The following is a 13,681-nucleotide window of genomic DNA, read 5'->3' on the forward strand; positions in this document are numbered from 1 at the left end:
CCAGCAGGGCGCGGGGTGGGGGTGCAGGGCTGAAGACCGGCGACCCGGCAGGGGGCAGGGCTGAAGGTGCGGAGCAGAGCACAAGATGGGGGGCCCAACAGGGCTGAAGATGGAGCCCCAGCAGGAGGCAGGGCTGAAGATGGGGGGCCCAGCAGGGGCAGAGGCAGGGCCGAAGATGGGCCCAGGATGGGCCCAGCAGGGCACGGGGGGGACAGGGCTGAAGACGGGGGGCCCAGCAGGGGCAGGGCTGAAGATGGGGGGCCCAGCAGGGGGCGCTCTCACTCTGGTCTCTGCTTCCTGGCAGGCCCGACTCTGGCTGCTGGGGCTGGGATTCAGCCTGGCCTATGGCAGCATGTTCACTAAGATCTGGTGGGTGCACACCGTCTTCACCAAGAAAGAGGAGAAGAAGGAGAGACGCAAGGTGAGGGTCGCTTGGGGGTGCTGGGCTGCAGGGAGTGGGGTGCTATGTTGGGGGGCACTGTGGAGTAAAGGGGTCCTGGGGGTGCTGGGGGCACTGGGAGGTGCTGTGTGGAGGCACTGGGGGAGCTAGGGGTCACTAGGGTGCACTATGGGCGGTGCTAGGAGGCGCTGGGGGGAGGTGTGTGGGGTGCTAAGGGTTGCTGGGGGGTGCTGGGGGGGCAGCGTATGGGGGCACTAGGGGTCGCTGGGAGGCATTTTGGGGGGGTGCCAGGGGGCACTGGACTGCAGCGCTAACTCTGCATGCTTGGCAGACCCTGGAGCCCTGGAAGCTGTATGCCACTGTGGGGCTGCTGGTGGGGCTGGACGTGGTCATGCTGGCCATCTGGCAAATCATCGACCCACTGCATCGCACCATCGAGGTACAGCCCTGACATGGCACTGCTGTGGGGAAGCTCGCAGCCCTGGGGGCCCTGTGTCAGGGGCACACATTGGGGAAGTGATGAGGAACAGTCAGCATGGATTCACCAAGGGCAAGTCATGCCTGACTAATCTAATTGCCTTCTATGACGAGATAACTGGCTCTGTGGATGAAGGGAAAGCAGTGGACGTGTTATTTCTTGACTTTAGCAAAGCTTTTGACACGGTCTCCCACAGTATTCTTGCCAGCAAGTTAAAGAAGTATGGGCTGGATGAATGGACTATAAAGTGGATAGAAAGCTGGCTAGATTGTCGGGCTGAGCGGGTAGTGATCAATGGCTCCATGTCTAGTTGGCAGCCGGTATCAAGTGGAGTGCCCCAAGGGTCGGTCCTGGGGCTGGTTTTGTTCAATATCTTCATTAATGATCTGGAGGATGGTGTGGATTGCAAGTTTGCAAGTTTGCAGATGACACTAAACTAGGAGGAGTGGTAGATACGCTGGAGGGTAGGGATAGGGTACAGAGGGACCTAGACAAATTGGAGGATTGGGCCAAAAGAAATCTGATGAGGTTCAACAAGGACAACTACAGAGTCCTGCACTTAGGACAGAAGAATCCAATGCACCACTACAGACTAGGGACCAGACTAGCAGCAGTTCTGCGGAAAAGGACCTAGGGGTGACAGTGGACGAGAAGTTGGATAGGAGTCAACAGTGTGCCCTTGTTGCCAAGAAGGCCAATGGCATTTTGGGATGTATAAGTAGGGGCATTGCCAGCAGATCGAGGGACGTGATCGCTCCCCTCTATTCGACATTGGTGAGGCCTCATCTGGAGTACTGTGTCCAGTTTTGGGCCCCACACTACAAGAACGATGTGGAAAAATTGGAAAGATTCCAGCGGAGGGCAACAAAAATTATTAGGGGACTGGAACACATGACTTATGGGGAGAGGCTGAGGGAACTGGGGATGTTTAGTCTTCAGAAGAGAAGAATGAGGCGGGATTTGATAGCTGCTTTCAACTACCTGAAAGGGGGTTCCAAAGAGGATGGCTCTAGACTGTTCTCAGTGGTAGCAGATGACAGGACAAGGAGTAATGGTCTCAAGTTGCAGTGGGGGAGATTTAGGTTGGATATTAGGAAAAACTTTTTCACTAGGAGGGTGGTGAAACACTGGAATGTTTCACCTAGGGAGGTGGTGGAATCTCCTTCCTTTGAGGTTTTTCAGGTCAGGCTTGATAAAGCCCTGGCTAGGGTGATTTAATTGGGGATCGGTCCTGCTTTGAGCAGGGGGTTGGACTAGATGACCTCCTGAGGTCCCTTCCAACCCTGATATTCTATGATTCTATGATTCTATGAAGCTCGTGGCCCCGGGGTCCCCATGTCGGGGGCGTGCGTCAGGGAAGCTTGCGGCCCCGGGATCCCCGTGTCAGAGGCGTGTGGCGGGGAAGTTCGTGGCCCCAGGATCCCTGTGGCGGGGGCGCGTGGTGGGGACGTTCATGGCCCCGGAATCCCTACGTCGGGGACGTGCATCGGGGAAGCTCACAGCCCCGGGTTCGCATGGTGGGGAAGCTCGCAACCCTGGGGGCCCTGACTGGGGGCTCTGACCTGCCGCCCAACGTTCATCCCTCTGCCATCCATTGCTGTAGGAATTCACCAAAGAGGAACCGAAAACTGACATTGACGTCTCGATCCTGCCCCAGCTGGAGCACTGCAGCTCCACCAAGATGAATACCTGGCTGGGTAAGCAGGGGCACTGGGTACAGGCAGTGGGGGGCAGGGGGATGGGCAGTATCTGTGGGGAGGGTTGCTGACTTGGTGGCGGGGAGAGGCCCAGATTCAGGTGGGGGATAGGCAGTGTTTGGGGGAGAGGGGCCCTGGCTCGGTGGCGAGGGAAGTGTCTGCGGGGAGTGATCCTGGGATAGTCAACCCACAGCTGCCTGCCCCCTGGGGCGGGGGCCACTTTTGTCCTGTCCTCTCCCACCCACATCCCTCCCTTTGCAGGTCTCCCTCACACACCCCCAGTTTCTCGCGTTCCCATCCCATCTCCAGCCCCCCAACAGGTCTGACCCATCCTCTGTGCCCCACGCAGGGATTTTCTATGGGTTCAAGGGACTGCTGCTGCTGCTGGGCATCTTCCTGGCCTACGAGACCAAGAGCGTCTCCACCGAGAAGATAAATGACCACCGGGCCGTGGGCATGGCCATCTACAACGTGGCGGTGAGTGAGTGCGCCCCGCTGTGACCCACTGCCCCCCAAACCCCCCCCACCTCACCATCACGGCGGTGTAAAGGAGTGCTGGGGGCTCCCTGCTGTACTGCCCCGCAAACTCCCCCCCCAAACCTCACCATCACAGCGGTGAGTGAGTGCACCTCGCTGTACTGCCCCCCCAAGCTCCCCCCCCAAACCTCACCATCACGGCGGTGAGTGAGGGTGCCCTGCTGTGATCCACTGCCCCCCCAAATTCCCCCCCACCAACCTCACCATCACGGCGGTGTAAAGGAGTGCTGGGGTCTCCCTGCTGTACTGCCCCCCAAACTCCCCCCCCAAACCGCACCATCACAGCGGTGAGTGAGTGCGCCCCGCTGTACTGCCCCCCAAACTTCCCCCCCCAAACCTCACCATCACGGTGGTGAGTGAGGGTGCCCCGCTGTGACCCACTGCCCCCCAAACTTCCCCCTCTGAACCTCACCATCATGGCGGTGAGTGTGCCCCACTATGCCCCACTGCCCCCCAAACTTCCCCCCCACCTCACCATCACGGCAGTGAGTGCGCCCCGCTGTACTGCCCCGCAAACTTCCCTCCCAAAAACCTTACCATCACGGTGGTGAGTGAGTGTGCCCCGCTATGACACAGTGCCCCCCAAACTTCCCCCCCACCTCACATCATGGCAGTGAGTGCGCCCCGCTGTACTGCCCCGCAAACTTCCCCCCAAAAACCTTATCATCACGGCGGTGAGTGAGTGCGCCCCACTGAGACACACTTCCCCCCAAACCTCCCCACTGTCACAGAGTCACTGGGCCAGTGCTCTGGAACTATTCCATACGAAGCCAGTCAGGACTCTGGGGAGCCTCCTCTCTCTGAGCATCCTGTCTCCAGGGTAAGAAGCTTACACAGCTTTGACCTTCCTGGGTCTGACCTCGGAGCATTCAGCATCCCCTGCCCCACCGTACGCTTCCCACAGCGAGTCTGCACGGACAGGGCTCCTGGGGAAGCCAGAGGGTCCTGCACCCCAACTCCTCAGTCAGACGTGACTCTTAGCCAGATGGTAAAACAGAAGGTTTATTAGTCGACAGGTACACAGCATAGGACAGAACTTGTGAGCACAGAAATCAGTGACTTTCAGCCAAGTCCATCTTGGGGAGTCCTGGGCCAGAAGCCCTGGACTCCCCCTCTTCCAGTCCCCCCAAGCAGACTGTAAGCTTCCAGCCACCTGACCTCTGACACCCCACCCCACTCTTTGTTTCACTTCCCGGGCAGTCACCTGGTTGTCACCTGGTTGCATCCCCCTCCTGCGTCTCAGGTTACAAAGGGCACCTGTCATAACATATGTGGAGGCAGCTTCACCCGTCCTAGAGGTCTAAGCCAAATTCACACACCCCTATTCCCACCACAAAGGTATTGGTGCAGCACACAGGGAAACTGAGGCACACACAGTATTCATGCAAAACAGTAAAACTCACATAGGCTCAACAGTAAGACACATACAACATAACAAGGGAAAATCCCCACTTTGTCACACCCATTGCCTCCAACCTCCGACCGCCCCCTCAAACCTCCCCACCACGGCAGTGAGTGCATCCCGCTCTGACCCACCGCCCCCCACAAACCTTCCCACTACGGTGGTGAGTATATACCCCATGGTGACCCACTGCCCCCCCAAACTTCCCCACCATGGCGGTGATTGCACTCCCCTGTGACCCACTGCCCGCCAAGCCTCCCCACCATGGCAGTGAGTGAGTGCGCCCTGCTGTGACCCACTGCCCCTCCAAACCTCTTCACTGCCCCTCAACCTCCACACCACAACGGTGAGTGAGTGCACCCCGCCGTGACCCACTGCACACCAGCCCTCTAGCGCACCCCCAAGCGTCCCCACTGTGCTGTGGCTATGGCCATTTACAACATGGCAGTGAGTGTGCTCCACTGCACCCCAACGCCTGACTGTACCCCACTGTGGCCCCCAAGCACCCCTTTGGGCTATGACAGTGCACGTGCATCCAGTATCCCCACATTGTGCCACAGTCATGTGAGGTGTGGGGGGGGGGAGTGGCTACACGGACCAGGTTTGGGGTGTTGGGGCAGGTCTCTCTGTCTCCCCCTCTCCGCACAGTGACGCCGCTGGCTCTGGCTGTGCCGCAGGTGCTGTGTCTGATCACCGCCCCCGTCACCATGATCCTGAACAGCCAGCAGGATGCCGCCTTTGCCTTCGCCTCACTGGCTGTCGTCTTCTCCTCCTACATCACCCTGGTGGTACTCTTCGTGCCCAAGGTAGAACCCCCCATCCCCGCACCCACCTGCACGGACAGGGGTCAGGATCTCCGCATTGGGAAAGTGCTGGGCTGTTCTCTCCCTGTCTGATTGTTGGTGCAGGGAGCACAGGGGGGCTCAGAATCTTTGGTCTGGAGTTAGCATTGTGATGTTGTCTCTGACACTGAGGGGAGGGAGATGGAGGTCTGTGCTGTGGGTATAGCATTGGGGTGTTTTCTATGACTCAGTCAGTTGAGGGGGTAACTGGAGGTGTGGGGTCTCAGTGCCAGGTGCACTACTGGCTTGTTGGTTCTTGTCTGATAGCAGAGTGGGAGTGGGTAGTTGGATTTTCAGGATATTTTCTGGGTATAGCATTGAGGTGATTGTCTCTGACAGTCAGGGGGCAGGTGTAGTGTTGGGGTATTGTATCTGCATGTCAGCCAGGGGATATAGTTGGGAGTCAGCACTCTGGGTGTAGTATTATTTCTGTCATTTAGGGGGTAGTTGGGAGTCAGTGATCCAGGTGTAGTCTTGTCTCAAACGGTTGGTGGGGGGTAGTTGGGAGTCAGTGGTCCGGGTGTAGTCGTGTCTCTGACAGTCAGCAGGGGGGAGTTGGGAGTCACTGCTCTGGGTGTAGTCTTGTCTCCGACCGTCAGCGGGGGTGGAGGGGTTGGGAGTCAGTGCTCCAGGTGTAGTCTTGTCTCTGACAGTTGGCGGGGTGGTGGTTGGGAGTCAGTGCTCTTGGTGTACTGTTGTCCCTGATAGTCACTGGGGGCACTTGTTGCAGATGCGACGTCTCATCACCAGGGGCGAGTGGCAGTCGGAGCAGCAGGACACCATGAAAACGGGCTCATCCACCAACAACAATGAGGAGGAGAAATCCCGGCTGCTGGAGAAGGAGAACAGGGAGCTGGAGAAGATCATTGCGGAGGTGAGGCAGACATGCTCCATCCCACGTCTTTGGGGGGCAGCTGGGACCTGATGGAGTGCTCCCATACTGTTATTATGGGGTACAGGGTATAAAGTGGGAGTGAGACAGTAGAACCCTACACTGGTGGCGTCCTCTCCTCCACCTCCCTCTGAAGCTGGGGACTTAGGGGGGTGGGAGGGAAGGGGGCTCATCACCCACTCAGGGGTGGGGGAGGCGTTACACTCATTCACTCCTTCCCCTTCTTTCCGGCAGAAGGAGGAGCGTGTCTCCGAGCTCCGCCAGCAGCTCCAGGACCGGCAACAGCTGCGCTCCCGGCGCCGCCCCTCCAACCCCTCCTCGCGGGACGGGTGTGCCGCCGACAACCACTTCACCAATGCGGCCGGGCCCATGCCCACCCTCTACCAGCCTAGCCTGCCGCTGGTGCGCTGCCTTGTCTCCGAGCAGGCTGATAAGCTGGGCCGCAGCAACTGCGACGGAAGCCGCGTCCACCTGCTCTACAAGTGACCACCGTGGGGGCGGGGCCTGAGAAGAGGGTGGGGCCCGGGAAGGGGTGGAGTGGAGCTAAATAAGGTCTCTTTTTCCCCCCAATCACATCTCTTAGCTTTGTAAAATCTCTCTGTATCCATCCATCTTCCCTTCTCCCATCCAAGCTCTGAGTGCCAATTGACATCCAGGTGCAGAGTAAAATGTGCACCTTGCCTGATCTATCCTGAGTGTCTCTAGCTGGAGCAGTGTCAGGCGGGAGGGGGCAGCTGCTTGTAACCAAGGTGATGTGGGGAGGGCAGAGTGAATCGAGAAGGGAAAGTTACCCCTTGAGCATGCCAGCCAGGCGTGCAGTCTCACTGTAGCACAGAGTCAGACCTGGTGGCCCCCAACGTACAGTCATGCACAGACGGATCTAGTTACTGGGACATACAATCAAGGTGTAGTGCAAAACCGGATTTAGTTATTCATATATACAGTATTATTGTAGCCTAGAACCAGGTTTGGGTACATGTAAGTACAATCAGACTGTAACACACAGCCAGATCTGGTGACTTGTATGTACGATCAAACTGTTGTGCACAGGTGAGTCTGATTACTGTAATGTACTGTCAGACTGTAGTGTAAAACTAGGTCTGGTTTACTTGTAAGTACAGTCAGACTGTAGTGCACAGCTGGGTCTGGTACAGTTGGACTGTAGTACAAAACCAGACCCGGTTACTTGTATGTTTAAACTAGTGAACAGCTGGGGCTGGTTCTGTGTGAGCGCAGTCTGACTGTAGCACACAACCAGATCTGGTTGCTTGTATGTACAATCAGACTGTAGCACACAACTGGGTCTGGTTACTTGTCTGTACTATCAAAATGTAATGCACAGTCGGGTCTGGTTACTGTAATGTACTGTCAGACTGTAGTGTACAACCAGGTCTGGTTTCTCAGTTGCACTTTAGTGAACAACTGGATCTGGTTACTATTGGGTGCAGTTGTGTTGTTTATGTGCAAAATCCATCTGCTTCCTTTTGCGTACATTGGGCCTGGAGGTCACAGCCGCTCCTGGAGGCCCCGCAGTCAGATCACAGTGTAACACCAGTTCTAGCAACTCCCAGATACAGTAGGAGCATCATGCATAGAACGAGCTAGTGACTTTCATGTACCGACAGCCTGTATAGCACAATCAGCAGTGGATGTTGTCATCTGGCGGCGTACCGGCTGTAGGGGATGACCAGCCCTGGTTACCCATAAGAATGGCCATGCAGACCTGGATATCTTGTGCACAGGGTCAGGTCAGGTTACTCTGGCTACACCCAACTGACTGGAAGTGGGGATACAGCTGCCTGAGGCAGGGTCACACTCTCCCAAAGATGGACGGGGCTTTCGCAGGGGGATGGGATTAACCTTATCTGAGCCCTGCTCTGACCAGGCAGGTCTGGGTGGAGAGCCCCGCTGGGGGCCAGTCTGCAATCTGACTGTAGCGTACAGCCATTTCCCCAGTCACAGCCGCCCCTGAGGGTCTCTTCCTGCCCGGATAGACACGGCCTCAGCCATGTGATTTCACCGGGGGTGGTGGGGGACGGGGAGTGCTCCAGCTGGCTACAATGGACCCTGGAGGCCCAGAGCCGAGAGTCTGGACCCAGGGTGGTCCCCATGGCTCTCCTGACAGCTCCTGTCTGAGCTGGGCCCAGAGCTGCTGGAATGGAGGCCGGGGGAGGTTCCCTGGCTAGAACCCATCAGTGTTCAGACTGCCCCCATCTGAGTCCCAGGGACAGGCACCATGAGAATGGCAGGAGAGAGCAGCCCCACACGGGGAGTGAGTGTACCAGGGAGCACTGGTGTTTGTAAGACACAGCACCGGGCAGCTGCTCTGCGGGGGCAGCATAATGTGAGAACATGCAGCATACACAGCACAACACACGCATGGGTCACAACATGCAGGACAGCACAGTGTGTGCACAGCCCCATGTGAGTACACGCAGCACCGCACGGACCCACAGCACAGTGTGAGCACAACGCAGCATGCAGAACAGAGCCCCACACGTGCACACACAGCGTACACACACACACACAGCAGCACCTGGTACCCACATCCACATGCCACTCGGAGTTCAGTGTATGCAATGCATGTACAGCAGCACATGTGCACACAAGGCACAATGTGCGCATACAGCAGAACACGCACCCACACGCCTGCGTGTGCAAACAGGCTGAGCTCAGCGGGCCTGCTGCAGGGGCAGGGCTGGGCAGGATGGGCTGTCCTATCCCTAGGTCTCTCCCTGCAGTTTTTGGGAGGGGGTCCCCCCTGGCCAGGGCCCAGGTGGGCACATGGGGGAGGGTTGCCCCAAGATGCAGTCAGGCCAGGGCCTCCCCAGCCTTGTCTGACACTGTTGTGTGACTGGGATGGGGGGAGCTGCTGGGAGGGGAAGGAGGGTCCCCAGAGCATGGGCCTGTGGGGGTCTCTGGCCTGCCATGTGCTGGAGGATCAGACTCAATGAGCATGGCGGTTCATTCTGGCCTTAAAGTCTATGAGAGAGCGAGCCCCCCCAGCCCCAGAGACATCCTATACCTGTCCCCCCCAGCTCCCTGGAGGCAGACTGCTCCCAACAACAGTGACCTTCCCAGCCCATGAGACAGGCCCCCCATCCCAGCCCATGAGACAGTGAGCCCCATAAAGATAACCCCCCACACAGCCCTGTGCTCAGGGTATGGAGGCTGGCTGAGCAACTGCCAGCACCAGGGAAAGAACCCAGGACTCCTGGTCCCCAACCCCCCCCCCAACCCAATGGGACCCCTGATTGCCCCAGGGGGCATTCCACCCCGCCACACCCCAACACAGCCCTCCAGGGCTCCCAGCTGCCAGGAATCTGCCCAGCCTGGGACTTCTCAGCCCTGGCTGCAATGCTCTGCCCATGAGGAAGTAGAGCTCCAGGGTGCGCTTAGAGCGAATGCAGGACTCCTGGGTCCTGGCTCTGGGAGGGCCATGGGGTCTAGTGGTTAGAGCATGGGGGTCTGGGAGCCAGGACTCCTGGCTGGGTGCAGACTGGCACTCCAGTGGCTGGGCCCCTCCTCTTCCAGCGGAGGCCAGTTGTTGGTGACCGGACAGGCGAGGGTGGAGGAGTGTGCAGGCCCCAGCACCCAGGAAACATCTGCAAGCAGGAAACCTTGTAGTGCTGGGCCCCTGGGGCAAAGGAGAGAAAGTGCCATTAACCCTCCCTGCACTAGGAGCGGAGGTGGGGGAGGAAATTGAGCACAAGCTGTTCCCAGCACACAGCCCCCAGGCACCTGCTCTAACCACTAGGCCCCAGTCCCCTCCCAGAGCCAGGCTAGAACCTAGGGGTCCTGCCTCCCAGCCCCCACCTCCCCTCGCCCCACGTAGGGTCAAGTCTTGAGCCCTTTTTGGCTTTCCCCTGTTGCTGCCACAGACCCTTCAGAGCCTTCACCCATGAAAAATAAAATCATTTAATGAAGGGGGGAGGGGAGAAACAGGGGGAAGCTGGTGTTGGGGGGAGGGGTCCCTCATTGATTCCCTTTAGAAGCAAATCAGGGCCTTTGACCCCCCTCGATGGACTCGATCTAGGGCACAGTCTCCTGGGGGCTCAAAGCTTCTGCCCCCCCCCCAAGCCACAGCCCCAAAACCTGGGGGAGAGGGTAGGAAGTCTGGAGGTGTCAGCTGAAAGAAGCAGTAGGGGGTGCCCCTGTGACAGTATCCGCTTGTGGCCCAGCCTCCACCTCCTAGCTGGGAGTTCAGGGCTCACGGGGGGCTAGGCCCCATGTCAGTTCCTGGGTGGGTTCAGGCCCCTCCATCTCTTCCTTCTGATACCATGCAATGGAGGCTCCATCTCTCCAGCCAGCCCCGCAGCCCTGTCCCTGGGGATCTGTGCAGGCAGCCCTCTGTCACTGGGCAGAGGTGGCGGCACAGCGGTGCCATTGGGCCAAGGCACCTGCCAGGTGGTGTTGCCCAGCCCCACACCTGGCCCCAGCCCGTGGGTCGTCGGCAGCAGGAAGAAGATGTAGACAGCGGAAATCACCAGCCCCACAGTGACGGTTACAGCCACAGCCACAGCCACAGCAAAGGGCCAGCTGGAGCAGCCCATCCCCCGCAGCCCCAGGCCCACGCCCACGCCCCGCGGTGCCGGCCGCCCCACGTCCACACTCAGGCTGACCGTGCTGAGGGCAGGGCCCGGCTTGGGTAGCGCCAGCCCCCGGCCCTTCCGATTCCCCCAGCCCGGCACATACAGCAGCCCGCGGCGCCGGCTGAAGCGCACGGAGCTGCAGGGGGTGGCGGGCGCCAGGGGCAGCCGGTCCAGCAGGTCCCGGCAGGTGGGCAGGCCAGGCAGGCCCTTGCGGGTGGGAAGGCAGGTCAGCTCCCGGCACACGGGGCAGCTGATGGCGTTGACCTGCTCCGAGGAGACGTTGATACGCGCCAGGCACTCGAGGCAGAAGGTGTGCCCGCAGCCCAGCACCTTGGGCACCTTGAACAACCGGTCGTAGGGCGAGAAGCAGATCACGCAGTCCATGGAGGCCTCGTCTTCATCCTCCTCCTCCTCAGCGCCCCAGGGGCCCCCCTCTGCCAGCTCAGCGCCCCGGGGCCTCCCCTGCCCTACTTCCCCTGGTGCTGCCATGCCAAGGTTTGATTCCCCTGGCCAGTAAGGGCAGAGGTACAGCGATTGAGGGCCCTCAGGCCAAGGTGGTGCCAGCCAGCAGACACAATACGGCCTGGCCCCTGTTGACGTCTCTGGGGAGGGAAGAGAGAAAGGACAATATTTACCCAGTGGAGATAACGCGCCCCATGGCCTGGCCAAGTTGGTCGCCGCCCCCCACACGCCCAATTCCTCAGGGGTAGACTATCGACCGCTCCCCGGCTAATCTGGAGTCACCCCGATACGGCTCCACCTGGGGCTCGAGCACAGCACAGAGCTGCCAGACACTCCTAGCTGGCAGGAGGGGGGAGGGGAAAGGAAAAGGGAGGCATCCAGGGGACACACACCCCAAAGCACATCACTGCCAGCCCCCCAGCCTTGCCAGTGCCCTCACTTCCGAGACACAGCCCCTGCTAGCCCAGGCCTGGGCTCCCCCAAACAGCTCTGCTGGTGCCCCTCAGTCCCCTCTATCCTCCCCCAGGCTCCCCCAAGCCTTGCCTTTGCCCCTCACTCCTGACCCACACCCCCATGCTAACCCAGGCCTGGGCTCCCCCCCAGCCCTGCTGGTGCCCCTCAATCTTGCCCCCACTGCTATTCCAGCCCTGGGCTCCCCCAAACAGCTCTGCCAGTGCCCCTCAAACCCCCCCACCCATTCTACCCCTGCACTCCCCCCAGCCCTGCTAGTGCCCCTCACTCCCAACCCACAGCCCCCTGCTACCCCAGGCTTGGGTTCCTCCCAGATCAGGCAGTGCCCCTTTCCTCTTCCGCCCCCCCACTAGCCTACCCCTGGGCTCCACCCAGCCCTGCCAGTGCCCCTCACTCCCAACCCACAGCCCCCTGCTATCCCAGCCCTGCCCCCCCCCTCCAGCTCTGCTGATGCCCCTCAGTCCTGCCCCCACTGCTATTACAGCCCTGGGCTGTACATACATACACACAGCTCTGCCGGTGCCCCCCCCAATCCTGAGCCCCAGCCCATGGAAGCTTAGCTCTGGGCTCAGTCCCAATAGAGTCAGGCTCACCTGATCCAGGCTTGGGTGCAGCCGGGATGTTACCGCAGCAGGTGTACTGGGGTTGCTCCTCCTGGTGCTGCTGGCCCTAGCAGCTCCCAGGTTCTGGAATCTGCCCCCTGCAGGGAGCATTTCCCCTAGTGGTGCCCGCCCTGCCGCCCCAGCCCGCCCAGTTCTTGTGGGGCTGGGTGCGGCCAGGGTGAGGAGCCGGTGCCACCACATTCCCTTCCTGTGGCTACTGGCCAGGAATGTGACCAGCAGCTGGCTCTGCCAGGGTTAACCCTTCACCCCCCAGCCAGAGAGCCCCCCTGCTCAGCCCCCAACCCCGCTACCTGCAACAGAGGGCCTCCTGCTGAGTTCTCCACTACTCCCTGCAGCAAAGCACTCCCTCCCCTACAACACAGCACCCCTGCTGAGCACCCCCACCCCAGTTCACTACAGCCCATTGCCCCCTGCCGCTCCCCACCCCACTTCATAGAGACCAGCACCACCTGCTGAACCCCTGCCCTGCTCCCTGAAGAACAGCACCCCCGGACTGCTCCCTTCACTTCAGTGCCGTGCCATGCCCCCTAATGTATCCTGCCCCCACAGAACAGCACCCCCTTGTGCCATACTGGGGGCTTAGGCCCAGCCCTAGAAAGTGAATCCAACCCATGGAGTGTTCCAGTCTAACCCCAACTCTTTGGGCAGCACAGCAGAGAAAGCCATAGGCCCGCCCCACACATGAGCTGAGAGGGCATCTGCTACGCCCCAGGCTAGCTCCTTCAGTAGAGGTCTGGGCAGAGGAGAGATGTGTACAGCGGGAAAAGGAGGGGTGTGTATGCGGCTGGTACTCTCCCAGCCATGCCCCAGAGCATAGCTGTGCTGTGCAGCAGGCCTGCTCTGGGCCCAGACCCAAGCTGTGACGCCTGGACAAAAAGCAAGTGCTAAGTAACAGGGTCTAGATACCATGGGGCTGCAGAGGTTGGCTGGGGAAGCTGGCAGTGCAGGGGAGGGCAGACACTCAGACCCTATGGGAGGGATGAGCAGGCAGGCATCCAGGGGTCAGATCTACTGCCCACACCCTGTAATGAGTTTGAGGCTCCCTACTCTGCTCCAACAGACCTAGATCCTGCACCAAGGCCCAGCCCAGCAAACCTGCTCTGAATCCTGCACCTTGTGCCAGCCAGCTCTGGCGAGCTCAGAACTGGGGCCTCTGGCCCAGCCCACCTGGTCTAACCAGCCCAGCCAGCTTTGCCTTGGGGAACTGGCTTCCTCTGTCACACAAAACAACCCTCTCCCTGACCATTCCCTGCGGCCTAGGGCCAATTAGCCCTTCCCCACCCCA

General features: G+C 59.7%; 2 protein-coding genes across 4 annotated transcripts in view; one reads left to right on the forward strand and one right to left on the reverse strand.

Annotated features, from left to right (window-relative positions):
* Positions 1 to 7,683, forward strand: part of GABBR1 (gamma-aminobutyric acid type B receptor subunit 1) — a 63,757-nt gene extending 56,074 nt beyond the window's left edge. For all 3 annotated transcript variants that reach the window (XM_077834356.1, XM_077834358.1, XM_077834359.1), the window contains 7 exons: positions 305 to 421; positions 732 to 839; positions 2,482 to 2,575; positions 2,925 to 3,052; positions 5,192 to 5,320; positions 6,087 to 6,230; positions 6,483 to 7,683. In XM_077834356.1, coding sequence (XP_077690482.1) covers positions 305 to 421; positions 732 to 839; positions 2,482 to 2,575; positions 2,925 to 3,052; positions 5,192 to 5,320; positions 6,087 to 6,230; positions 6,483 to 6,734 — 972 coding nt within the window. In that variant the 3' untranslated portion in view covers positions 6,735 to 7,683. The remainder of the gene's footprint in view (positions 1 to 304; positions 422 to 731; positions 840 to 2,481; positions 2,576 to 2,924; positions 3,053 to 5,191; positions 5,321 to 6,086; positions 6,231 to 6,482) is intronic.
* A 2,797-nt stretch (positions 7,684 to 10,480) lies between these two features.
* On the reverse strand, positions 10,481 to 11,329 carry LOC144275212 (RING finger protein 225-like). The gene has a single exon (XM_077834387.1). It carries the CDS (start codon positions 11,327 to 11,329, stop codon positions 10,481 to 10,483), a length of 849 nt encoding a protein of 282 aa, XP_077690513.1.
* Positions 11,330 to 13,681: the final 2,352 nt, after the last annotated feature.

This window comes from Eretmochelys imbricata, chromosome 14, assembly GCF_965152235.1.
Source record: "Eretmochelys imbricata isolate rEreImb1 chromosome 14, rEreImb1.hap1, whole genome shotgun sequence".
Lineage (NCBI taxonomy): Eukaryota > Metazoa > Chordata > Testudines > Cheloniidae > Eretmochelys > Eretmochelys imbricata.

What these genes read in the sequence shown, in the direction of transcription:
- LOC144275212 (XM_077834387.1), bottom strand. Translation starts at nt 11,329, where the DNA reads ATGGCAGCACCAGGGGAAGTAGGGCAGGGGAGGCCCCGGGGCGCTGAG.